A 25,272-nucleotide genomic window follows, 5' to 3' on the forward strand; every position below is an offset into this window, starting at 1 on the left:
AACCCACCCCAGATGGGACTATGATTGGAAAAGAAACCTTTGTGTGTTAAGCTATGTAGATTTGGGGTTTGTCCGAATCAGGAATCAGCCTACTGTAACCAAGACATCCTCCTCCAGGTCCCTGAGCCCAGGGAGTGCTAGGGAAGAGACAGGCTGAGTGTCAGTGCAGGCTCCAAGCTGGGCAGGGCGAGAGCTGGCACCTCCCGGGTTTGGCCTCCAATGGGGACACACCACAACCACACACCACAACCGGGGCAGCACCAATTCCCAAAAAACTTTATTGTTTCAAGTGGCAAAACGTTATTGGTTTCTGTGGGGCCCCTGGCAGGGCGGAGGGAGACATGGGGTGGGGCTGGGCTCCGCCCGTTACAAAAATCAAAGGCTTTTATAAAAAAGGCTATAAACTGGTATCAAAAGAAAACCCAAGGGGGGCTGCAAGAGGAAGCAGAGAGGGAGGCGGGACGAGGGACCAACGCGTGGAAGACCGGCAGGGAAGCTGGGACGCTGATACAAAGTGCATATCGGGGCCTCCCCCAACGCCCCAGAGGCGCACGGGCAGGGGCTGTGGCCGGGGAGGCTCAGCCGTCTCCCCGCCAGGGACCCCACAGGGACGGGCACTGCCTGAGACTGCCAGATGGGAAGGACCTGCAACAGAGGGAAGAGAAGAGGTTGGATGGGGACAGAGGGGACATTTCACCTCCCTGCCCAGGCGCCCCTCTGCGAGGCCCAGCATGAGGAAGGCCCTGCTGGGGACCTCCAGCCTAGTGAGTGCCCCCTAGGGGTGCCAGACCAGAAGGGCAGGCCAGCATCCTTGAGCCCTAGGAGGAAGGTGGGGTGGACGTCCCCAAGCCGAGGGACCCAGGACTCTGGAGCTTGGCCTTAGTGTCTGCTCCCAGCCTCGGAGTGTTAGTGGCTCAGTTGTATCCGACTCTTTGCGATCCTATGGACTGCAGCCCGCCAGGCTCCTCTGTCCACGGGATTCTCCAGGCAAGAATACTGGAGTGGGTAGCCATTTCCTTCCAGGGGGTCTTCCCAACCCAGGGATGGAACCCAGGTCTCCCAATTGCAGGCAATTCTTTATCAGCTGAGCCACCAGGGAAGCCTAAGAATACTGGAGTGGCTAGCCTATCCCTCCTCCAGCCTCGCAGATGAGGGCCATAAAAGCAGGTCTGGGGCCTCCGGAGGCCTCTGGGGAAGGGGCCCCAGCAGCCCTGAACCAGCCCCCAACCCTAGACAGGCCAAGCCTAGCTCCTGCCCGCACCTCAACGACTTCTTAGACCTTCTTCTTCTTCAATTTCAGGGCTTGCAGCCAGTTGGGTGATGATCCTTCTGACCTACAGGGCAGGGAGCAGAAGTCAGAAGGGAGTCAGAAATGCCCCCCGCCCCTGGCCAAGAGGGGTGGCATCAGGCTTGGCCGCAGAGACCAGCACCCTGGCACCAACTGAAGAGTGCCGACCCGCAGCATGATACCCTCTCCAAGCCTCTGTCTCCCTGTAAAGCAGGGTTTTCCTCTTCAGGCCAAGATGGGTAGTTCCTGGCATGCAGATCACCTACCCTGAGGACTTGTCTGGCTTGGGCGGGAGCGCGTGGGGCTTGCCCAGCCCGGGGACCTTGCAGGACTTGGAGCGCTGCATCGACTCCTTCTGGCCCGCCTTGCCCTCTGAGGGCTCCCCCTCGTCAGCAGAGCGGTTCCTCGAGCGCAGCTTGGCCTGAGAGGAAGCCGGAGCACAGACGGACGTCAGCAGGGCCAGCGTGGGCAGGGAGGGCCATGCCTTCTCCCCAGGGCGTGGCGTCCCTGGCCCAGGCCTGAATGCCCTCCACAGCCCTCTTACCCCGGGGAGGGGAAGTTGCTTAGCAATGACCTTCCCCGAGGGCAGGCTGTGCCTGCCACCCCACAGGCCCTCAGGGAGAAACTGCTGACCCGAATCTAGCCTGAGCGGGCTGGACGGAGCCAGCAGGGACGCCCCCAGGGTCTGCACTCCCTGCACCCTCTGCCTGCAACATCTCCCCACCGCAAACACTACACGCCTGCTAGTGCCTCGAAGCTATGACCGGAGGCCTCCCCGAGTCCCGCACCCAGCCTCCCACCTCCCTCTGTGCGGCTTACCCCTGCCGTACCCGCAGGGTCACCTGAACCCAGCCCCCCACCTCCCTCTGTGCGGCTCACCCCTGCCGTACCCCCAGGGACCCCTGAACCCAGCCTCCCACCTCCCTCTGTGCGGCTCACCCCTGCCGTACGCCCAGGGACACCTGAACCCAGCCTCCCACCTCCCTCTGTGCGGCTCACCCCTGCCGTATGCCCAGGGACCCCTGAACCCAGCCTCCCACCTCCCTCTGTGCGGCTCACCCCTGCCGAGTCCCGCACCCAGCCTCCCACCTCCCTCTGTGCGGCTCACCCCTGCCGTACCCCCAGGGACGCCTGAACCTCCACCCCGCTGCGCCGCTGTCGCCCTGCCAGCCCGTGGGGTTCTGGGACCCAGACCCTCTGTGTTCTTCCCTCCATCCCGCCTCGCGCCCACCACGAGCACAGCAGGCACAGAGGACGGACAGGGTTTCGGGGCTTAGACGGACAGACAAACGGACGGAGGGCAGGCTGGACGCCAGGGGGCGGTACGGCCAGAGGGTACCTTCAGGGCCGACGGGCTCAGGCCGGGGAACAGGCTGACTTTCAGGCCCTTGGTCACCCGTGTCCGGCGGTTCTGAGGCTCCTCGACCACCTCCTCGTCCGAGGACGGCGTCTGTGAAGCCCGTGGCTCTGCAAGGGCCCGGGCAGGGGCTCAGCGCGGGGCGGCAACCCCAGACCCCCCGCCCACCGCCCACAGGACAGCGACATGGAGGTCCTCAGGACAGCCCGGCCCTACCCGTGGAGTCTTGGAACAGCCTTGCATCCGACGCTGCAGCCTCCGACAGGCCCAGCGTGCCCCCGGGCCGGATGGCCGGGGCGCGGTGCCCACGCTTGCGCCCCAGGTTGGCACGGCTCCGGTACATGGCGCTGTCGAGGATCTCGGTGTCCTGTGGGGGATGGGGGTACAAACCACTGCCATGACCTTCGCAGAGCTGCCTCATCCCAGCTTCCCAGCCCTCGGGCTGAGACCACCCCGCCAAGAAGGAGGTCCTGGGGTGAGACCCGAGCTACAGCACCTACACACCCCTTCCACCCCTACCCCAACAGAAGCCCACCCACTGACCTCGATGAAGGAGAAATCCTGGCTGGGGGTGCTGGTCGGCGGCCCCTGGGGGGTCTGCTCGCCCTGACTGGCCCCTGTGGCATCCCGGGTGCTGTGGACTGCGTCTGTCCAGCTGGCCTCCCCGTCCGGCTGTGGCCTCCAGGAAGGCAGGGGGTCCTGGCCGGGCTCCCGGGGCTCCACTCGGTCCGCACCTGCTGCGGCCCCTTCCTCCTCCAACGGGGCCCTGGACCCCAGAGATGCCGACTCCCGCGGGGCCGTGGCCTCGGGGCTGTGGGCAGCCAGCCTCTCACCCGGCTGGCCTTGGGAGCCCGTGGGTGGGGAGCGGGCCGGGTGATCACCAGGGCTGCGGGGACAGAGCAGAGACTGAGGTCATGCGGGGCCGCGGGGCCGCGGGGCCCACCCACACCCCTCCCCCCAACCCCCCATCCCCGCACCCGCCCCCCACCCCCACCCACAGAGCGCCTTTCTCGGCCTGTCCACGCCTCACCATGGACTGCACGCAGGGAGCGAGCTGGGCCAGCCCGGCGTGTTCAAATGCCAGGCTCCCCATTTCCTGAGACGATGGGGGAGTCCCTTCATCCCCAAGGGGTCTGCTAACTACGGGGTCACCGGTGGCAGAGAATGAGGCTCTGAACACCTTGCACAGAGCCGCGCGCGGGGGACCCCAAGAGCCTTAGGGTCTTCTAAGTACAGAGTCTCTGCAGGCGCGGAGTGAGACTGAACATCTCGCACAGAGCAGCGCGGGGGGGCGTGCCTACCAACGCGATCCTACCGCTGCCAACGCTGTGGATCCTCCCGGGATGCGGTCCGCCTGCCGAGCCGGCCTCTCAGCCCTGGCCCTCCAGCTCAGCCTTCTCTGCGCATGCCTCTGCACACACGGGCCTTGCGGACGGCCGCGTACCCGATGTGTACCCGATGGCGCGCCTGGACAAGCTGCTTCTGCCCGGCAGGCACCCCCGCGCTCTCAGTCAGCCTGGATTCCCCCTGGGGGGCCCCCGGGCCCACTCCCCCGCCCTGCACACCCTGGGCGCGAGCTGCCAGCCCCACTGCAAATCCAGGTGCTCTGTCCCCACAGCCCATCAGCAAGCAACTCGGGGACACAGCCACCTTCATCCCCACGGGGGCCAGGGCCTGGGACAGAGCTGACGTCTGCCGGTGGGCAGGGACGCCACCTTGTCCCTGAACTGCGTCTTCTGCCCACTGCGCCCTCGAGACAGGACCCGTACCATCCGGCACGCAAGGCATGCTCAGCAGCTCACGCTCTGCACCGGGGAGCGGGTGTGTGGCCCAGCTGCCTGCCTGCCCCTGAGACAGACACACCTGCGCGCACACACACGGCCCGTCTCCTGCGGGAGGTGGGCACCGTTCACCGGTCACTCCTTCCACACACCGGCACAAGCACCACAGAGCCACAGCCAACACACAGACACGCACACACACACACACAAGCACCGCAGAGCCACACCCGAGACACACACACACATACCCTGCACACAGTGTACACACACACTGCACACGGCGTGGGAGAGACAGAGAAGCACCACAGAGCCACACCTCAGACACACACAGACACACACAGCTCTCACACACACCCCACGCACACGGGCGTGGGGAAGGCGGGCAGGGCCTGGAAGCTAGGATCCCGGGCTGGAGGAGAAGAGCGTGAAGCAGGTGAGTCAGTGCCAGGCCAGAAGCAGGGAGAGCAGGGGAGCACGTGTCAGTCTGTCCTTCCCCAGGCTGCTGACACAGGAGGCCCCTGGAGGGAGGGAGGGAGGGAGGGGTAGCCTCCCCGGGCAGCTGCGCCCACCAGCCTTTCCAGGTGAGGTAGAGGGGAGGCTGGGGGCAGAGGGGAGTCTGGGGGTAGGCCGGGGCCAAGGGGCTGTGGACCCGCAGATGGGTGGGCGAAGACGTCCACGCCAGAGGGGACCCGGCACACCCGCAGCCCGTGGGCCTTGGGGGAGGCCCTGCAGAGGGGTTAGGGGGGAGCACACATCCCGCCCCACTGTCTGTACCAGGTGCCCGGAGTGAGGGCTCGTCTCAACTGACACCAGCTCTGCCCCTTGCCCGTCAGGACTCTGAGGATCCCGAGGGCCAGGACTTGATCCAACACCATCCCCAGGACCATTCCAGGGACAAACACGGAGGTCCACGTGTACCAGACTCGTTTCCTTGTGCTCAAGGCTCCAAGACCCAAAATGAGAGCGGTCGGGACTGAAGCTGGAAAGATGTGTGTATACGAGCAGCAGCTGACCTTGACCCCAGAGAGACAGGAAGAGAATGCCAACCACATGCAGGGGCCCGAGGGAATGCCAAGGAGCAGCGTTCACAAGCTGTGGGCCCTTGAGAAAGCCGCGCTGCCTCTCTGGGGCTGCTTCCCCTGCTCACAGAACGAGGGGGCCAGCCCTCAGAAACCCATGAAGGTCCTCTCCCAGCCCACGAAGACCCCCCCAGGTGGCTGGGAGGCTGCTGTATCCCGGGGCCTGGGGGCTGGGGCAGGAGAGGGGGCAGTGCAGCAGCTCTCGGGGGGCCCAGGAGTGCTTCTCCCCTCAGGACAAGGAGCCCAAGACACGGGAGGGACACGCCGAACGCCCACGCCGCTCTCGCCCAACTGTTCGGACAGCAGTCCAGCCAATGGCCACCAGCCGGGGGGCCTCCGTCCCACGCAGGACGACGGCCAGAAATGTCCCCCAAGGCCCCACAACTGTCTACATCTGCCAAGCAGGTGTCAATACTGGCGGTGAGCACCTGGCCAGGGCTGACCACGTGTCTGCAGCTCTGACACTCCCTGCACACGGACCCCCAGCCCAAAGGCCCCCAGGGGTGCTGGGAGTCAATGATGCCCACTCGTCACAGGCGGGAAGCCAGAGCAGAGACGGGCCCTGCCCAGGCTCATGGAGGTGGTGGCAGAACCAGGCCCAAACCTGGCGGACGGGCCCAAAGCCAGGGGCTCTGAGCTGTCCTCAAGGACTTCTCGTTACCGGGAGAACCTACAAAGCTTCCTCCAGAGAGCAACTTTCCCGAGTGTAGAATTTCCCCGAGTCAGAAGCTTAGAACGCCAGTCCTGTGGATATTAATCAAATAAGCTAGAGAAACACTGCCCTGGAGAAAGGTAAACAGGTCTCCATTACTACTGTATTTTTGGTGCTGAGAGCCCTACTTTCTAAGTCCGCCGTATGTCCACTGAGTACACGGTGTTTGCCAAATGTACAACACGGCCCAAAAAGCTGGGCGTTTTCAAGGTGCGACGGAGGCCAGAGGTCACACAGCTGAGCTTCTCTGCCAGAACCCTGCCCCTTCCCCAACCCAGTCCCCCAGCCAGAACTTTTGGAAAGTTCTCTCTCCATCCTTAACAGGGGAGACTCTCTCCCCACTCCCCACCTTCAGAAACACGTGCAGGGCGGTGGGTCCCACTGCCTGCAAGTCCAAAAGCCTTGAAGGCATTTAAGACCCAGAAGTCGGAAAGTGGCACTGCTGACTCAGTGACCTTAAGTGGGTCATACCACTCGGCCTGCAAATTGGAGGTGATTAAAAAAAACCCTTTCCTGCTTCACAGGGCAGGTGTGAAGATCACAGAGGGGAGGTGTGCGGGATGGTGGAGTTCTGAGCATCCTGGGAAGAGAACTCGGGGGCAACCTCGGGCGGCCTACGCTCTCCCCGCACCCGGAAAGTGACAGCTCACAGAGGTCCGGTCACTTACGCCCGTCCCTGCAGGCTTTGCCCCAGCCAGTGCCCCTCCAGCTCCCCGCAGCAGCCGAGCCCAGAATGCCCCCCAAGGCCTCACCCTGGCCCCAGGCTCTGCCCACCTCCCCTTCCCCTGCCCCGCCCTGTCCTCAGCCCCCAATGCCTCTCCCGACACCTCAGACACCCAAGTCCCCTCTAGAGCCTTCCTGGTACCTCCAGCCCCCCAGCTACCAGCACCCCCTCCTCCACTGCGAACACAGCTTCCACCCAGCACCCCCTCCTGTCTCCTCTTCACAACACGTGAGACGCACCCCCCTCCACCCAGATCTGGCAAAGGTCAGACCTGCGACTCAAGTCAAGAGAATTAAACCCGATCTCAACAGAAGTGACGGCAAAATAAACATGCCTTTTAAGCACCCTTAAGTGGGGTGAGACATCGCCCCAGTTGGTTTTACAATAGAAAAATTTCAGAGTCAGACTACAGTTGACTCATAAAACTGTGTGTTTTTTTTGGAAAGTTCTTTTTCAGCCACCCTGGGTGTGGAGGCCAAAAGGTCACCGGGCCAGATACCAGGTCCCAGTGTCCTTCAGGTTCCCTTTTGAACCAGGGTTTATTCTCTGCTGGTGTGGCTGTTTTTTATTTATTGGCCGCGCTGCATGGTCCATGTGCAGGATCTCAGTCCCCCGACTGACCAGGGACTGAACTCGGGCCCACAAGCAGTCAAAGCGCAGAGTCCTAAACACAGGACCACCAGGGAAGCCTTGCCCTCGGGAGCCTTAAGACAGGGCAGGCAAGAAGCACGGAGGTCCTCCCCTCTGGCAGACATGAGCGCCACCGCCCGCTCCACGCTGGACCTGCCCAGCCCAGGACCACGCCAGGCCTCGGCCCCCAAGCCGGCAGCATCCGAAGCCTGCCAGAAACCATCCCACACAGGGTGCTTCCCCAGGCCAGGATCACGCCAGGCCTCGCCCCCCAAGCCGGCAGCATCCGAAGCCAGAAACCATCCCGCACAGGGTACTCCCTCCAGCACCCACACAGTCATGCTGCAAAAACCACACCTCAACCACCACAGTCATCGCTTCAAAAAAAGAAACTCACCTGTGTGTGTGTGTCAGTGCTCAATTTAAGAAGTAAAGAAAGAAAAATTCACACTCCGAACCATCGCAGTTCTCTGAATACTAGACATTTTGGTGGAAGAGCAGCTTCCCCCCCAGGCAGAAAGGGGGCCGTTTCCAGGGGGCTGTCACGCCCTCCGACCCTGGGGTATGGCTCCCTTACCTGGGTCCGAAGGCCGGGGACTCCTGAAGCCCGGATCCGTCCTCCTCCGGGCAGATGACAACGAGCGGCAGGAAGGGGTCTCCGTCCTCGGCATCCGGCCCACTCATCTCGCCGACCCCGAGCTCCCTGGCCTCCGAGGAGCCTCGGGCCTCCAAGCCGAGGGCTGAGAGGTCATCATTCCCCACACCTGGTTCCAGGGGCTGGCTGACGTCCCCCACGCCACACTCCCTGGCTTCAGCCGGGAGCTCCACGTTCCGGAGCTCCGAGTCCTGGGCCCAGTCCACCTGGTCCAGCCTGCGACCCCGCGGCCCCTGAGAAGTCTCCGAGTCTAGCTCACAGGGCACCTCCAGATGCCTCAGGCCTAGACTGTCGCCCCAGTCCACCCCACCAGGCCCGAGCTCTCGGTCTCTCGGCTCAGGGGTCCAGTCTGCCTGACCCACTCCGCGCTCCCTCGATTTAAGGAACTCTCCCGCCTCCGCGCCTGACCAGTCAGTCTGCCCCACGCCACCCTCTCTGGTCTGGCTGGGGCCTCCAACCTCGGAAGGCCAGTCCTGGTCCCCGACTCCGAGCCTCCCGGGGGCCTCCGCCCCTCCACTCTGCGAACGGCGGACTAGCCCTGCATCGGTCACGCCCGCCTGGTCTGCCCAGCCGGTCTGTCCCACGCCATCCTCCCTGGCTTCACTGGAGCTGCCAGCACGCACACAGCTGGACACCTCCAGGTTCCAGAGGCCCAGCTGGTCAGTCCAGCCCACGGCCCCCTCGGGGGGCAGGAAGGGGCCGCCTCCCAGCTGGCCACAAGTGCTCAGGCTGGCCCCACCCGCCCTGTCGTCACCGATTATCCCAAACTGGGGGCTCTGCTCCGCGGCCTCCGCGCAGAAGCCACTGCCCCAACCCCGCTGCCCCGGGCCGAAGGCCAACTCTGGCTGGGCGCCCACACCGAGGCCGAAGTCTCCGGCCCAGCCCCGCTCTGCCCCCTCCCTGTCAGCTTCCCCTGGGCTCCGGGCGCCCCCCGCCTGCGGGCCCCCAACCTCCCGGGAGTCAGCGCCGCCTTGCCAGCCGCCTGGGTCCCTCTGCCCCGGATCCCCGTCCTGCAGCTGGGAGCCGCTGGCAGAGAACACGCTCCCCGCCTCAGTGGTCTCGGGCCAGCCCGCGTCCCTGCCAGCCACCCCGGGGCTCACTCGGCCCGGGGTCTTCTTCTCAAACTCCGTGTCCTGCCGCTGGGCCTCCTCGAGGCTGAACCCGGCGGTCAGGGCTCTGGCTCCGAAGTCCCGAGTGAGGCCGCCGCTGTAGTCCGGCACCCAGGCGCTCCTGCCGAAGTCGCTCCTTCTGAACCCCGGGTCCTGCTGCCCTGCGTCCTGGCTGCTGCTGTACCTACCGAGCGGGTCCTTCTGCCCTGATTCCGGACCCTGCCCTTCTTCATCCCGGCTCGCGTAGGCGCCCAAGGCATCTCTCTTCCCAAAGTCCCAGTCCTGAAGGCTTGCGTCCCGACCGCTGTAGGTTCCCAGAGAATCCCTCTTCCCGAACTCCTGGTCCTGGAGCTCTGCATCCCGGCTGGAGTACGTGCCCTGGGAATCCCTCTTCCCAAACTCCTGGTCCTGGAGCTCTGCGTCCCGGCTGGAGTAGGTGCCCTGGGAATCCCTCTTCCCGAACTCCCAGTGCTGAAGGTCCACCTCGTGGCTTTGCGGAGCACTAGGCTTCCCGATCGCCCGGTCCTGGGTGCCGAGGCCCCCTGGGGCCCCCGCTCCACGGCCGTCTTGGCCGCCGACCTCGCCCTCCTCGCAGTCGAGGGCACACCTGCCAGCCCATTCCCCAGGGCCCCCCTCCCCAACTCCATGCCCACACTCGCTGGCCCAGTCCCTCTCTCCGAGGCCTGGGTCCCCTCGAGGGCTTGCAACTCCCAGGCTGTAGTCCCGAGAAGCATCCTGGGACCAGGTGGAAGGCCGGAAACCGCCAGGATGTGGGCCTCTTGCAATTCCAAATTCACTCTGCAGGTCTTTCTGGGCCCAGCCGAGGAGTCCCTGGGAATGAGAGAGAGACACACACAAACGGGACTTACAATTAGTCAGGGTGGCAATCGGTCCGGAGCGAGAGTCAGCGCTGCCTAGGGCCCAACTCTGGCTTCGGAGAGCCTGGGTTTGGATGCGGGCTGTGTGACCTTGGGCAAATCACTTAAGCACTCTGGGTCCCCCGGGTCCCCATCGTTCAGTGAGGTCAGTTACTACGGCAGGGGGTAGGACGAGAGAGTTAAATGGAATCACTGTAGCCGAAGGCTCAGCAGAGGTCCCAGCACCCCCTGGGGCCTCGGCGGTAAATCCCGAAGTCCTGTTTACTGCCCTTGGGCAACACCTGGCGAAACGCCAGGAGCAGGGCTGCCTGGCAGAGGGGTCTATCCGGGGCCGTGGGGGCGGGCATGCCCTCAGCGAGGAGCGCTCAAGACCCTGCGCCCCTCCACAGCCGCCCCTTTCCAAGGCAAGCTCCCCAGGACACCCTTCACCCTTCCAGCCCGCGTGAACCCCCAGCCCTGACCCCAAGGGAAGCTCCCTCCTGCCAGCGGCCGCCCTGCGAAGGTCTCTGGGTCCTCACCGCCAGCCCCAAAGGGACGGCCTCCTCTGGTTCAGGGAGAAGACCCAACCAGGGCTCCCGGCTCCCCACCCCGTCCGGAACTCCCTGACTCACTCGTGCGGCCGGGGGAGCCCTGGGCTCGGGGCTGCGGAGCCGGCCGGCCTCGTCCCGCAGCGCGGCGTTGGCCAGCAGCCTCTCCAGGACCGACACGCTGGGCTCCCGGTCCCCAGGCCCGGCCATGGTCCCGGCCTCCGGTCCCCGCCCGCCCCGGGGCCCACTGGGCGCGGCGAGTGCCGGGACGGGGCTGGGCCGCTCCCCTCGCCCGCCCGGACCTGTCCAACAGCCCTGGCCCCCCTCCCTGTACAGCAGCTGCAGCTCTCAGCGGCCCCGCCCGGGAGCCAGTTGAGTCACCGCATCCCGGGACGGACACACCTACCGCGGACGGACACACCTACCGCGCGAGCCCAGCGGCCTTAACTCCTTCCTGCTCGTCCCCCAGGCCCCGCCCAGAGGCCCCCGGCTCCTCCCTCCTCCCAGCCCCGCCCCTAAAAGTACGTTTCTATCGCCACCTGGATCCCATCCCTGAGACTACTGGGCAGCCCGGTAGGAGAAAGGGCACTGGCCCTGGAATCGGTGCTCTGGCCCTAGCCCGGCTGCCAGCTTCCTGGGTAACCTTTGCACAAGGCTCCGCCTCCTCTGGGCCTCTACGAAAGCAAATCTGAACTTCACAGTAAGAACACTCGCAAGATCCAACACTCCCAAGCACTTGTGATGGGCGCTAGTCTGAGTACTTCACAGGCACTGCAGCCATCACCCTGCGAGGTAGAGCCCAGCACCATTCTCCCCATTTTACAGACGCAGAAACTGAGGTGCGGGCAGGAAAGTCACGTGTTCCAGCTCACACTTGGGCCAGGAACAGGGCCAAGACAGCAACTCGGCCGTCTGGGTCCAGGACGCACGTCTAACTGGCTCTGTTGGTGCCCTTCATGACACCACCAGTCCTCACGGACCGAACGCTCAAGGGTGCCAAGCCCGGCATCCAGCGCTTTCCACTTCTGTCTTGCCCACAACACGAGCCTAAGTGTCCTCGGTCGCTCAGTCCTGTCCGACTCTGCGGCCGCACGGACTGCAGCCTGCCAGGCTCCTCCATCCACGGAATTTTCCAGACAAGAGTACTGGAGTGGGTTGCCATGCCCTCCTCCAGGGGATCTCCCCGACCCAGGGATTGAACCTCTGTCTCCCACACTGGCAGGCAGATTTTTAACTAGCAGTGCCACAAGGGAAGCCCCTAAGTCTATGAGGCAAATGTCATCGTTGTGAAAGGGCTCTGAAGCTTGGACGTCTGGGTACGTTCCCGAGACCACTCAGCTGGTGGAAGCCGGGGTCAGATGCGTACTCAGACTAGACTCTAAGCAGCAGCCCACACTCTCTGCTCCGCCAGCTGAGCAGACGGTACGGACCTCCAGGGCAGGGGCGGGGGCAGAGGTGCCTGCTCACGGCTGGATCCCAAACTCTCAACACAAGGCATCCGTGTTGAAACAAGAGGCCCCCAAAAGCCCTTGACTTCCGTTCCAAACCCCGCCCAGGGCCCCCCTCACCTCGGAGCAGGCGCTGGGGGGCGGAGCGCCCTTCAGCTCAGACGGGGCGCTGCGCCGTGTGCTGGGCGGGGGCGAGGCCAGCAGGTCATCCAGCCACTGGGAGCCACTCTCGGGCCCCGCGGGCTCGGGGGATGCCCGGCAGGGATCTTGAACAGCTGTCCTGGATCGGGTGGTCTCGGCCAGGGCCAGGGCCACGGGGTCCTCCTCGGCAGACAGCGCCTGCCCAGGCTCGGGGGCGTCGACGAACAGGACGCAGGGCTGGTCTGGGGGCGCTGGCTGCTCCTGCCCCAGGACCGGCTCCAGGACGCGCAGGGCGGCCTCCCGGGTGGGCGGAGGGGGCTCCCGTTCCCCGTGTGTCTCCACCTGCGGCAAGGCTGGTGCAGGTGGGTGCCCTGCTGTTGGTGAGGACTCCAGAGGACAGTCCGCCCCACTGCCCATCGGGCTCGGGGAGGAGCTCGGGTCGTCCCCCGGCCCCCGAGAAGCAGGTCTTCCTGGTCCCTCTGCAGCCGACGGGGCCCCTGACCCTCGCTGAGACACGCCTTCCTCCCGGGTGGACGAGGGCCAGTCCCCAGCCTCCTCGTGGATGGACGTGGCCCCGCCTCCGGCCTCCTCCCTGGTGGACGCGGCCCTGTCTCTGACCTCCGCAGCCTCCACAGCCCCACTTCCGGCCTCCTCACAGGCTGACGCGGCCCAGTCTCCGGGGTCCTCGCAGGTGAACGCGGCCCCTCCTCCGGCCTCCTCGCGGGCATACGCGGCCCCATCTCCGGGCTCCTCCCTGGTGGATGTGGCCCAGCCTCCGGCCTCCTCCCGGGGGGATGCAGCCCCGCCTCCAGGCTCCTCCCGGGTGGACGCGGCCCCATCTCTGGCCTCTGCAGCCTCACCTCCGGCCTCCTCGCAGGTGGACGCAGCCCAGTTTCCGGCCTCCTCACGGGCGGACACGGCCCCGTTTCCAGCCTCTGCGGCCTCTGCAGCCTCCGCGGCCTCGGTGATGGGGGAGGGCGGCGGGGAGTCCAGCCGCCACACCCCAAGGCCTGCAGGCCGCGTGGGGAAGGTCCATTCAAAGGACTGAGACAAGCTCCAGCTGGACTCAGTCCCGCTCCCCAAGGGGTGGTCCAGGGCGGACAGGCCCCCCGGGGCCTGGGGCAGGGTGGCCAGCGAGCCCCCCAGCTGCTCTTGGTCTGGGCCGGGAGGCCGCAGCACGCCTTCAGAAAACCGCCGCTGGGCCAGGCCGCCGGCAGGGCAGTCCTCATCCCCCGGGGCCGCCCCGTCCCCGGATGCAAACGTCCGAGGCACGTCTGGCAGCTCACCCGCTGCCATCAGGGGCTGGGGTGCTGTGGCTGGGGACCGCTCGGGGCTGGGGTGCACCGCGAGCTCCCGCACCGGGGGGCTGCCGGGTCTGGGGGCCTCCGAGGCTGCCACGGCTGAGCTCGCGGGTGGGTGGTGGAAGCCTTCCTCGGGGGGGCCCGCAGCTGGGGAGCCCAGGGTCTCAGCGGGCAGGGAGGGAGGCCCAGGAGCAGCAGGCCTCTGGGCTTCTGGACGGTGGGGTTGGGGGGGAGAGCCCCGCTGGAGGGAGTCAAAGCGAGGAGACTCGGGGCCCGAACCCAAGGCTTCAGCAGGGAGACCCGGGCCAGGGGCGCCTCCATTCTCCAAGGTCACCCAGGGAACCTTGAGAACCTGCAAGACAAAGTCAGTAGCTGTCACTGCTCCGCCGGCTTGGGGAGGCCCCTGCCTACCCCCAAGAGACCCCAGGTCAGCGGCGGGCTGCCTGACACTCTCACTCCACGGGGGGAACCGGGGCTCGGGGGGACAGCCCCCCAGGACAACCGATAGAAGCTCCAGAATGACCTCAGGCGTCCGAGACTGCTAGGGTCCCAGACCCCTCCCGCGTGGCCCTCCCCCCACGAAATGCACAGCGCTCTATTCCCAGGGGATCGCTCAGACCACGCCCACCTGCATCCCCCAAGCCCAAAGCTCATGTGAGGAGTTCCTAAGGGTCCAAGGTTCACGAGTCAAGAACACTGGCTTTGTGCGCTTCCCTGGTGGCCCAGGGGCTAAGATTCCACGCTCCCAGTGTGGGGGGTCCCGGGTTCGATCCCTGGCCAGGGAACTATATCCCAAGTGTGGAAACTAAAAGTGTGCATGCCACAACTGGAGATCACGTGAGCTACAGTAAAGATCAAAGATCCCGTGTGACCCAGTGCAGCCGAGTACATAAACAAATAAAATACATGGTTTTAAAACTGGCTTTGTAAAGGAAAGGCAAAAGGAAAAGTAGAGAGTCTGGCTGTCTGGGTGTGCGGCCTCAGGGTGGGACTCCACCAGGCCCAGCGCAGCTTCAGACCAGTTTCCGGGAGCAACTCACACCCCCTGCTCTGAGCATCCATGGTCCCAGCTCCGCCTGAGGGGCAGCGGGATCCGGGATTCAGGCCAGAAGCCCCGGGGGCCATGAAAGCGCTGGTCGGAGACACTGGCACCTCCCCCGCCAGCTGGACACCTTCCCACGCAGGGTCTCCCCGACCCCCCGCGTCCCCACCTGCACCCCAGGGCCAGGCCAACAATGTCCACGTCGCGGTCAGGAGAAGATTGAGCAAGACCTGCACACCCGGCTGCCGTGAACAGCACAGGGAAGAACGGACACTCTGGGGCCCTGGGACCCCCAGCATTTGGCCCCCCTTCACCCCTGCACGGGCCTGCCCCAGGCCGTGACCTGAGTCTTGCTCTATCTGACCTCTGCCCTCCCCAGAGGTCACACCCCCCGCCTTCTCCCATGGGGGGTCGTCTGCCCCATCACCACCTGACCCCTGGGCCTGGGCAGGGGGGCGCCCTGCTTCCGCATCAAGGCCACCCTCCGATCCTTCCAGCCTGCACAGTCTCTGCAAATCAGGTTAATTTAGAGCCTGTGCCCTTAAACCACGCCCCCCAGGAACCCTCCTCCAAGAGCCCAGGACAGACCCCTCAAGACCCCTCTGCCCCCAGAGCAGAGCTCCAGGACCACCACCACTCTCCCGAGCGCTACCCCTGGTAAAGAGCTCACAGGGGTTCCCGAAGCCCCACGACTGACCCATCCAGCGTCCTGGCTCCTCCCTGACCTCCTCTCCTCGACTTCCCTGGAAGCCACCTCTCTGAGGGTCCACCCTAGACCTGGTCCTCAGCCAGAGCCTCCCAGAGCGTCACATCTGGGTGACCTGCTGACCCATGTCCATCCCCGTCCATCCAGTGCCCTCTCCCTCCCCTCCGCCCGTCTGAGAAACGCGGTCACTCAGTCTCCTCCCTTCTCCCCATCCCGACTCGACTCCCCTCTCTCCTCCACCCCTGTGTTCACACAGCTCCCTGTATTCCCTCCCTCACCCCAGTTTAACCTGATACAATACAGCTCTGCCCCAGCTCCAGGCTGCACCGGGGAAGCTGGAGACAAGCCCGCCGCTGAGACGGTAGGTGCTGGGATGGTGGGTTCCCTGCAGCCGCAGCTGCCCTGGGCTCAGCTGGGCCCCGAACACCTAGCAATCCCGCGACATCCCCCTTCCACGCACCCCCACCTCCCAGCTTTCCCATCCTGTCCAGTCCGTCCTCAAACCTCCCCGCCTCCACCCAGGCTCTCCAGGCTGAGGGCCTTGCTATCCCTCCCCGAGGACTCAGAGACCCCCACCCAGGCACCCCACGCCCCGCCGCCAGCACGAGAGCCGTCCCTGCTCAGAGCTCAGGCCAAGCCCTCCTTTCTGTGTCCAGCATCACAGATTTTTTTCCTTCTCTACTGGACCGTTTCCATCAGCACACAAACTGCTCTCATTTCTTCTGGCTTAAAAAAAACACACACATGCTGCTGTCCACCCCTCCCATCCCTCCAGCTACACCCCTTTCCTTAAACCCGGGCTCTGCGTTCAGCACCTCTTACCTCAACGCCTTGGGCCCAGCCTCCGCTGAGCCCCCTCCAAACGGGCTCCCTTCTTCACTTTGCCACCCTGCCACTCTAGCCAAGTGCAGCCAAGAACCCCCTTGCAACCCCCAATTCTCAGGGGCGCCCCTTGACCACCCGCTCCAGTGCCTCCCCCAGCCCGAGCAGCTCCTGTGCTCCACACCAGCAGGGTTCCCTCCCTCACCTCCGCTCCTTCCTGCGTCTCCTGGGCTCCTCTGCCAGGCCTCTGTCTCCCTCCCACACCTCACGTCCCTGCAGCTCCGGACTCAAACACCCCACTGACCCCCTCAGACCCCGCTGGACGAGGCGTCTCCAACTCAAAAGATCCAGAAGCAAGCTCCTCTGGTCCCCTTCTCTGTAAAGGGTAACCTCCCGACCACTTGGGCCACAGACCCCCAGTGGCACCCTTCACTCTCCACTCACTCCCGGCAGATCAGCCTGCCTGCAAGTCCCGTTCCCTCCACCTTCACACCAGAGGCCCCCCCGCCCACCGTCTCCCCCAGGGACTGCCTCCAGGATCCACAGCACCGTCGTCTCTCACCGGGGTGACCCCAAGAGCCCCCTGACTGGCCCCTGCCGCTGCCCTTGGCCCCTGGCCAAGATCTTGGGCAGGGAGACTCCTTGCAAATGGAGCAAGGTCATGCCTCTCCTCCAGCCCCTCAATAGCCTCTTTCCCTCCTGCAAGCCAGCGCTCCCCCGAGTGGCCCATCGCCACCCAGCTCTGCTGTCTCTGTGACCCAGACACCCCAGTCTCCTCGCTGGGTGGAGCCCACGTCCTTTGTAGCTGCAGCTCCCTCTGCCAAAAAGGCTGTTCCCCAAACATCCAAGAGCTCACCCCATCCCCCGTTTCCTGGCAAGAAATGCCCGTCACCCTCGCCCCGGGACCCGTGCAGGTAGGTATCCCGGGGGCCTGTCTGACGCTCTACCTGTCTGCCGGTTCACAGGGCTCCCGGTGTTGGAGTCTGCCTCCCTGCATTAGAAGGCGCGTTCAGCGGGAGCAAGGGCTTCCCTCCTGGCTCAGACAGTAAAGAATCTGCCTAGAAGGCAGAAGACCTGGGTTCGATCCCTGGGTCAGGAAGCTCCCCGAGAGAAGGGAACGGCTACCCGCTCCGATATGCCTGCCCAGAGAACTCCATGGACAGAAGAGCCTGGTGGGCTACAGTCCACGGGGTCGCAAAGAGTCAGACACGACTGAGCAACGGACACACGCTTCCCTGGGAGCAGGGGGACTATGGATACTTTGCTCGTGGCTGTCTCCGCAGCACCGGGATCACAGTGGATGCTCGATAAATACGTTTGGACAAATGCACACACTCATGTCTCTCTCCCTGCCGGACAGGACAGCCTCCAGCTAGCAAGGGCTCTTGGAGCAAGACAGACCACCCTTCGCGTCATTTACTCAGGAACGCAGACTGTCCGCCCTGAGCACACCGTGAGCAGAGGGGCTGTAACAGGAGACCCCTGTGAAACGTTACTTCCCCTCTTCTGCAAGAGAGCAGACCTGGCCAGGGACCGTGCTGGACTCAAATCCTGCCTTTAGCCCCTGGGCAAGTTATTTGGCACCTCAAGCCCTGGCATGCGCACCTCTTGCGTGGGACCTGAGGGGCCTACTGGGCCAGAGTTATGACCGGGGTTACGTCAGTCAATCCCCCCGCCCCCCCCGAGGTTGCCCAGCAGACAATAGGCCGTCCAGGGCAGTCATCCTGGACACTGTAGGAGCCTCAGGGCCTCAGCCACACTTAGCCAGGGTGGCCTGGAAGTTGAGAAATATAAGTCCTGGGGCAAGTCACGTAAACCTTCTCCACAGCCTCTGTTTCCCCAGCTAAACTGAGGGCGGTGGGAGAGGCACAAACGAGACCCTTCCAGCTCAGAGACTGCGTCGTCGGGTGGGGAACTCACATCGGTCGTGGGCTCAGACACGGCCGGCTGGGCCAGGTCCCCGTTGAAGGTCAGGTCCGAGGGGGATTTCCTGTAAGGGAGAAAGAAGGGAGACGGAGGCACAGATCAGAGAAGCCTGAGGCTGGTGGAGAAGGAAGGTGATCAGGGGTCTACCCGATGACCGGAACAGAACCCGACATGCACCCCGCCAGGGCACGTCCTCCCAGGGGACAAAGACCCTGGTGGCTCCGAGAGAGAGCACCCCAGAGGCAGCGGGTGTGTCCCACCTGCATGTCACGGGGTAAGCTCCCCCCAACCCCTCTGGGAAGAGCTTGCGGGGCCCCAGAGCCCTCGGGGCTCCTAGTAAGACCACCAAGCCCCAGAGCCCTTGAGGGGTTAAGGTTCTCTGGGCCAGGGCAGCTGGCCCCTCCCCAGCCAACGCTTCTGGAGAACTGCAGGGGGAGGAAGACAACCAGAGGGATTTTGCAAGGTCGAGGTTGCTCCTTTCAAGCCAGGCTGGGAGCAAAAGAGAAGGAGAGCGGAACCCAGCCTGGACAGGGCGGGCCCCCTGGGAGCCCAGGGGGGACAGGAGGCCTCAGACGCCCACACTCCCAGGAGAGGCTGGCAGGCAACGCGAGCGAGGCTCTGGGCCTCCAGCTCGGCTCAGACCTCAGCAGGGCCTTCTCCGCAGCAGGAGCGGTGTCAGCGGGGCCAGAGAGCTACGGGGCCTGGGGGGCAACTGGCCCAAGCTGGCACTCCCTGCCCTGAGGGTATTCCAGGCAGCTGGGACCCTCAAGCCTCCTCCCCGGGGCCCAGGGACACGTCCAGGTCAGGAGCCCCAGGACACGCTGGCACCGGCTCTGGGAAAGGGGATGCCACACGCAACGGTCTCCAACCCAGCTGTGCGGCCTTTGCGCTCACACCCACTGGCCTGGCGTCAAGGGGCGTTCACTGCTTTCCTCTCCCGTCAGACTTCTCTTCACGGCCAGGCTGTGCCACACACATACACACACACCCACACACCCCCCAGCACCTGGCACACCGCTGCCCCCACAGGATGGGCCAGCAGTTAAGAGCACACACTGGAATCAGAGAGGCCCTAATTCTAACCCCAGCTCTGTCTGTCACTTGCTAAGGGACCAGGGCAAGTCACTTTTGAGCCTCAGTTTCCTCATCTCTAAAATGGGCCTAATATTCCCTTCACTACACAGGATGGCTGTGGATTAAGTGAGGCAGCGTTTGGCTCTCAGTATGAAAAAAGCACTGAAAATAAACTTCCACGCTATACATCTGAGTTCCCCTACAAACACATGGACTCTGTACAGAGGACGACTACAGAATAAAGCACACACTAACTCGGTCTGCGGGGGGGGAATGGTCCGTGACTCTGTCCAGGGTTGGCCCGCACGCACGCAACACAACTAACCTCCAAGGGAAGATCACCATCTCACAGGAGACTACCCACCCTGTCCTCCAGGCTGGCTGCAACCAGACACACAGCCCCCAACCCCTCACCTCTGCTCGGGGGTCTTGCTGGGCTCCTCAGGGCAGTCGGCAGGAGACCCCGCGGGCCCCTCCTGGGACCATTCCTTGGAGAGGGTCCCAGCGTCGTCCCTGGGGCCTGGGGCCACGCCGTAGCTCCTGGGACCGTATCTGGAGCTGCCGTCGTGGTTGAAGGTGAGGCGGGAGCCCCAGAGGCGGTCGGGGCTAGCCGGGCCCTCCTTCCTGGGCTGGTCCATCTTGGCCAGGATCTCCTCCACGGTGGGTGCAGCGAAGCGCTCCGAGGCTGGGCGGAAGGGAAGGGGTGCCTTGCGCACGCCCCCGGGGGCGGCACATCGGGCCGGAGGGGTCAAGGGGGGCGTCTCTTCTTTCCCAGGCTCCTCTCTCCCAGGCTCCCGGGTGGCTTCTCCCCCAGCCAGGGCCTCGGCCGCAGACCTTGGCGCAAACGGAAGGGGCCGCTTGTTGCCGCCGTAGGGCTGGGGTCCCGCCAGCATGTTCATCTTCCGGGCAGAAGGCAATTCGGCCAGAGGACCCCGGGGAGGCCGAGGCCCAATGGGCACCAGCAGGCTGGGCTTGGCAGGCAGGGCTGGCTTGGCAGGCAGGGCTCGGGGTTTGGGCTTGACAGGGGGTTTGGCCCGAGGGTCACCTACCAAAAGGAAAGGGCTGGTTGAGCCAATGTCAGAAGAACAGGAGGCAGAACTTCACCTCCCACCCTATGGACTCAGAATGTTCCTACACCCTTCCAGGTACAAGTCAAATGTCACCACTTCCATGAAGGCTTCCTGGATTTTCCAAACACATCCCAGAAACATTTTCCCTCATCTCCAAATTCCCAAAATGTCTAGCCAGTCACCCTTACAAGTGAAAAGCCATTTAAGGGCCCAGCTGGCAGCTATTTCTCACTGTACCCACTTTACACCTAACACACATTCTTACCAAGTGAATGACCAGATGAGCAAACGAGCTAATAAACGAACACCTGCCTGCCCACACCAGGCAGTCAGCCCACCATCTCCCCCAGTCTGGTCCTTCCCTCGAGCATGCCACTCTGCTAAACTACATCCACAGCAAACTCGTTCTCCCAGCTCAGCTTCCCTACCCTGCCACCCTGCTGCCCCCCTCCTCCGGGGCACACCCAGGCCACCTCCCCACCACCATCCGCTGTGTGACCAGGAACGCAAACTCACTATTGACCTAAGCCAAACAGAAGGAAATCTGCTACAGAAGGGAAAAAAAAGACCAGAAACATACCTTCTATATAAGGCATTTCAATGCCAAATAAAAGACCTTGAATTACTCATGGCCACAGCCCTGCTAATAGGATATTTTATCACCCACTCATTCCACTCAGTGCAAGAAAGGCGTCTAGACAGGGAGCCAGGAGGCCTGGGTTCAAGCCCATAGGTGCATACCCTTCCCCATCCCCCACCCCCAGGCCTCAGTTTCCTCCTCTGTCAAACAAGTTGGTTGATCTACATCCTCTCCAAGATTAGCATGTTCTCTGCTGGAGAGCTGTGATCTCAGACAGTTCCGAAGGGTCTCCACCAGAGTGCAGGACCTCTCAGGCTCATCCCGCTTGTCCTCAGACTCCTCCCTCCCTCCCCAACAGGGTCAGCCTTCACCCACTGGCCCCCAACACCGAACAGGGGTTCGGGCCTCTGGCCCCCTTTCCAGCCAGCCCGCTCCACCTCGCACCCACAGGTACCTCGCTCGGACCCAGTGGATACCAGCTCCTCGTCCGGCCCGCGGGGCGCTGGGGAGGCCATGGCTGCGCCTTCCCTGGGAGCAGACACTTGCATCACATGCGGCAGACCTGGGAGTGGGGGGCAGAGGGGTGAGCTGGGGGCGGCGGAAGACCCAGGAAAAGAGGGAGAGCAGAGAGATGGCCAGAGAGCTGGGCGCTGGCAGCGCGCTTGGAGAGGGAGTCTCCGACTTCTGGCGGCCGGTGCGGGACAGGAAGCGGGCGCTTCAGGAGGGGGGCTGGGGGAGGTCACGGGAGGTCCCCGGCGGCCACGTCCTCCCCTCTGCCGCCCCCCCACCCCTCGTCGGCTCTCCAAGTCCGTCTCCTAACCCTGAAGTCCTGCAGGTCCGAGGAGCCGCCCCCTGCTCCCTCCTCCAGCCAGCTGTCCAGGGCACCCCACTTACCACTCCCAAGGCACTCCCCCCAACACACACACTCCTTGGGTCAGGGGGCCCCCGCTCGCGGGATCGACTGAGGGCCGGGGAAAGAAGGCTGCCAAGCCTGAAGTCTCCCGGTGAATCACCTCGCGGGAGACGGGAAAAACCCGCTCCTCCCCAACCTGGGCCCCGCCCCGCCACCCGCCTGCCCCTCGGGCCTCCCCTTCCCGCTCCCCGGCCTGCCGCTGGGAGTGGTTCCCTCCCGGCCGCCCCCCCCCCCCAGTCCTCCTCCTCCCTGCACGTCCCTGCCCCGACTCCCGCCTCCTCCAGAGCCGTCTCATCCAAACACGGAAAAATAAGGAATAAAAAGTAAACATCTGGAATACATTTTTTTTTCCTTTAATTTCTCAATCGCTTTGGCTTCGGCTCGGAATTTGATGAGGTAAAGTCAGGGCCTAGTCCTGTTGCCATAGCAATGGCCTCCCACTGGATTTCCAGAGCCTCGCCAAGAGGAAGGAGGAGCCGGCCCAGGCCCGGGGCTGGGAGAATGAGACCAGGCTAGAGAACATCCGGGGGGCGGGGTGGCTTGGGGGGAAAACTCCCTAGGGCTCCCCTCCTGGGCCCATCACCATGGGAGGGTCCACAGCCCACCAGAAGCAGCTACCTGGGCATCACTCACCAGCCTGGGCCTGACCCGAGGGCTTTCGAGGGAGGCTGCGGAAGAGATTTTAACCCAGGTGACAGAAGCCTATGGCCGAGAGCAAATGGGTGCCCCTCCTCTCGACCTGTAACTGGAGCTCCGGGTCTGCTCCACCAGGATTCAAATGCTGGGTGGATCTCCTGCCTTCCAGCTCTGTGACCTTAGGCACTTTCCTCACTGGTCTAAACCTGTTTCCCTGTATGAAGAACACAATGAGACTCAACACAGCGGTTAAGCCTCCTCGCTTCCACCGCACACTGCAGGCGGCACCCGTTCGATCCCTGGTCAAGGAACTGAGGTCCCACACGCTGGGAGGTGTGGCCAAAACTGAAAAAAAAAAGAGGCTCACATGAGATGATCCATGCAGCTGCTGACCTCAGTGCCCAGCACCCAGTAAGTGGCCATTAAACGATAGCTCCTATTAGGAGGCTTCCCTTGGAAACCATCTCGTCCTCTCCCCCAACCACAGGCTACCGCAGACCATGCCTTGTCTCCGGAAGAACCCAGTCTTGTCACCTGTTCTTCAGACACTTCACCACCTCCTCAGGTCCTATCCTGGATCCTGAAGCGCCATCCCACCCTCAAGAGCCCCCCGGAATGACCACTGCCCTGCCTCCTTGATAGACCCCGCGGCCCTCTGTTCCAAAGGAAAAGCGATGTTTCCTATCACCTGGCATGCATGGGGTCCCTGAGGACAACCCAACCCTCTCCAACCTGCAAGGAGCCCTGCCTTGCCCAGAGTCACCTACTCCAGCTGGTCTGGCAAGACAGCACCAGATCCAAAGAAGGGACCTCAGGTGCCCAACTTCCGGGAAAACCTCTCACTTCTGACCCTGCCCCAGCTTGTTCCCAGGATAGGAGGGACTAGGCAGGAGGGAAAGAGACATCCAGGCCCGTGCAAGTCGGTCAGCCAAGTCCGGTGCAGCAGGCGCACTGTGGGTGGGTGAGTAACATTCACAGCCGGCCCGAGTGTGCGTGGAGGAGGGGCACGCGGCAGAAAACATAAAATTTAAAAAAAAAACGCAAGACTGTTTCCTTGTCCTTGAACGTTATTACCAGGGATACGTGGTGTGGGTGGTTAGAAATGGAGACCAGCTGGTCCAGAACCGAAAAACCCTTTCACCTGGAGGCTCAGCCGGGCGGGGAGCTGTAGCACACAAGAGGGAGAGCTCGCCCTCCCCCGCCAACTGAGGACGGGGTCTCAGCAGCTCAGACGCCCAGCGGGAACCCGGGTGACCAGGGCCGGAGAGCAGAGCTGTGAAAATCTCAGCGGCTCCGAGCATCCCCCATGCGTTAAGAGTCCAGAGACCGGCTGGACCCTGAGGGCACAGGGGAGACACCAGGCGGCTCCTGCCCCGGGGCGGAGGCCCAAAGAAGCCTCGCCGCAGGCAGGGCCGCCTCCGCCGACCCTGAGATCTCCCGCCAGCCGGGGCCGGGGCCGGAGAGGACACTGCCGCAGGAGGGAGGGCCAACTGCGAGACGAGAGAGCCCGGGGCGAGGGGCCGTCTGGAGGGGCCCGGCGGGGAGCTCCGGGCACAGGGGGCCGCGGCTGCCGGGGGGAGGGGACGGCAGGCTGGAGGAGGGGGCGGCGAAGGCCCCGCGCGCGGGATGGGGCGCAGCCGGCGGACGGACAGACGGGGGCCCGGGGACGCGCGCCGGGCGGGGGCGGGCTACGGCGGCCGGGGGCGTGCCGGGGGCGGGGGACCAGTCGGGGAGAAGGGGGCTAGGGTCCCTCCGCCGGCTCCGCCCGCCGCGGGCTCCGCCTGCAGCTTCGGCCCCCCTCCCGGGCTCGGCCGGCACGCGCTTCAGGGCCCTGCGCCCTGCGCCCCTGCGCGCACGCCCCAGCCCCCGGGCCCCCGGGCCGTGCAAACTTTCCTCGTGACCGCCCCCGCCCCCAATCTCGGCCGCGGTCTGGACGCAAGAGCGCCCACCGCCCCCGTACCTCGCCCCCGCCCTGGAGCCGCCCCCGCGCACTCACGCTCTCCTCCAAGGTCCGGCTCCGCCAGGCCCGCGCTCCGCACCCCGTCGTGAGTCTCAGCCGCCGCCGCCGCCGCGGGACCGAGCCTGGAGGAGTCCGGGCGGGGCCGCCCTGGGCCCGCCCACAGCCCGGCGGGCCCTGCCCTTATCCCCGCCCCTAGCCCGCCTCTATCCCCGCCCCAGGGGCGCTTGGCCCCGCCCCCGCCCCGCCCCGGGGGCCGCCGGGCCCCGCCCCTGCCCGCCCACATCCCGCCGGGCCCCGCCCCCGGGCGCCTCGAGAGTTTTGGGGCGCCTCGCCAGTGTCTGCGCGCCGCCTAGTTCGCCGGGGCGCATGCAAATAAAGCCGCCCCCGGCCCACGAGGGTCCGCCCCGGTTCGGACCCCCGCGAAGCTGACGCAACTCGGCGCTGGGGCGGAAGGCCACCGAGACGGCGGCCTAGAGAGGAGGCGGCCCGGGCCCGGGCGGTGGGCGGGCTGCCGCCTTGCGGGGCCCGCGCGGGAGAGGTTTCCCCCGGCCAGAGCCACAGGCCGGCCCCTGGGCTCTCCGCGCGCGCCGGCTCAGTCTGCAGCCCGCGGGGATGACCGCTGACCCTCGCGCGTCTCCTGTGGCGCCTGCCCCCGCGCTTCCCAGGTGGCACATCCCTGGTCAGGGAGGGCCCCTGGAGCGGGGCACGGCAGCCCTCTCCAGCATCCCTGCCTGGAGAGTCCCATGGACAGAGGAGCCTGGCGGGCTGCAGTCCGCAGAGGGTCGGACTCGACTGCAGCGGCTTAGCAGGCATGCCTGCCCCGCCCAACATAAATTCCTCCCCGCCTAACAATGCGCATACCCCTTTCCTCCACAAGAAAGGCTTCACACATACTCCACCCCTTTCCCGAACC

The 25,272-nt window shown here is 64.7% G+C and overlaps 1 protein-coding gene and 1 non-coding gene across 7 annotated transcripts; both read right to left on the bottom strand.

Annotated features, from left to right (window-relative positions):
- Positions 1–254: 254 nt before the first annotated feature.
- TNKS1BP1 (tankyrase 1 binding protein 1) lies at positions 255–24,493 on the bottom strand. Of its 6 annotated transcripts, none has more exons than XM_024975923.2 (13): positions 24,396–24,493; positions 22,397–22,613; positions 21,305–21,412; positions 19,615–20,245; positions 18,121–18,190; positions 12,309–13,982; positions 8,149–10,166; positions 3,189–3,531; positions 2,862–3,012; positions 2,628–2,755; positions 1,555–1,709; positions 1,262–1,334; positions 255–645 (listed from the first exon to the last, which is right to left on the bottom strand). In XM_024975923.2, exons 3-12 carry the CDS (start codon positions 21,396–21,398, stop codon positions 1,274–1,276), a joined length of 5,325 nt encoding a protein of 1,774 aa, XP_024831691.1. In that variant the 5' UTR covers positions 21,399–21,412; positions 22,397–22,613; positions 24,396–24,493; the 3' UTR covers positions 255–645; positions 1,262–1,273. The 6 variants fall into 6 exon arrangements, with proteins under 6 accessions (XP_024831691.1, XP_059731160.1, XP_024831692.1 ...); XM_059875177.1 differs by having other exon boundaries at positions 21,745–22,613; XM_024975924.2 differs by having other exon boundaries at positions 22,397–22,744.
- Positions 1,335–1,388, bottom strand: MIR12046 (microRNA mir-12046). The gene has a single exon (NR_162417.1). It is a non-coding gene; the product is annotated as a microRNA mir-12046 (primary transcript).
- Positions 24,494–25,272: the final 779 nt, after the last annotated feature.

The sequence above is a fragment of the Bos taurus genome, chromosome 15 (genome assembly GCF_002263795.3).
Source record: "Bos taurus isolate L1 Dominette 01449 registration number 42190680 breed Hereford chromosome 15, ARS-UCD2.0, whole genome shotgun sequence".
NCBI lineage: Eukaryota > Metazoa > Chordata > Mammalia > Artiodactyla > Bovidae > Bos > Bos taurus.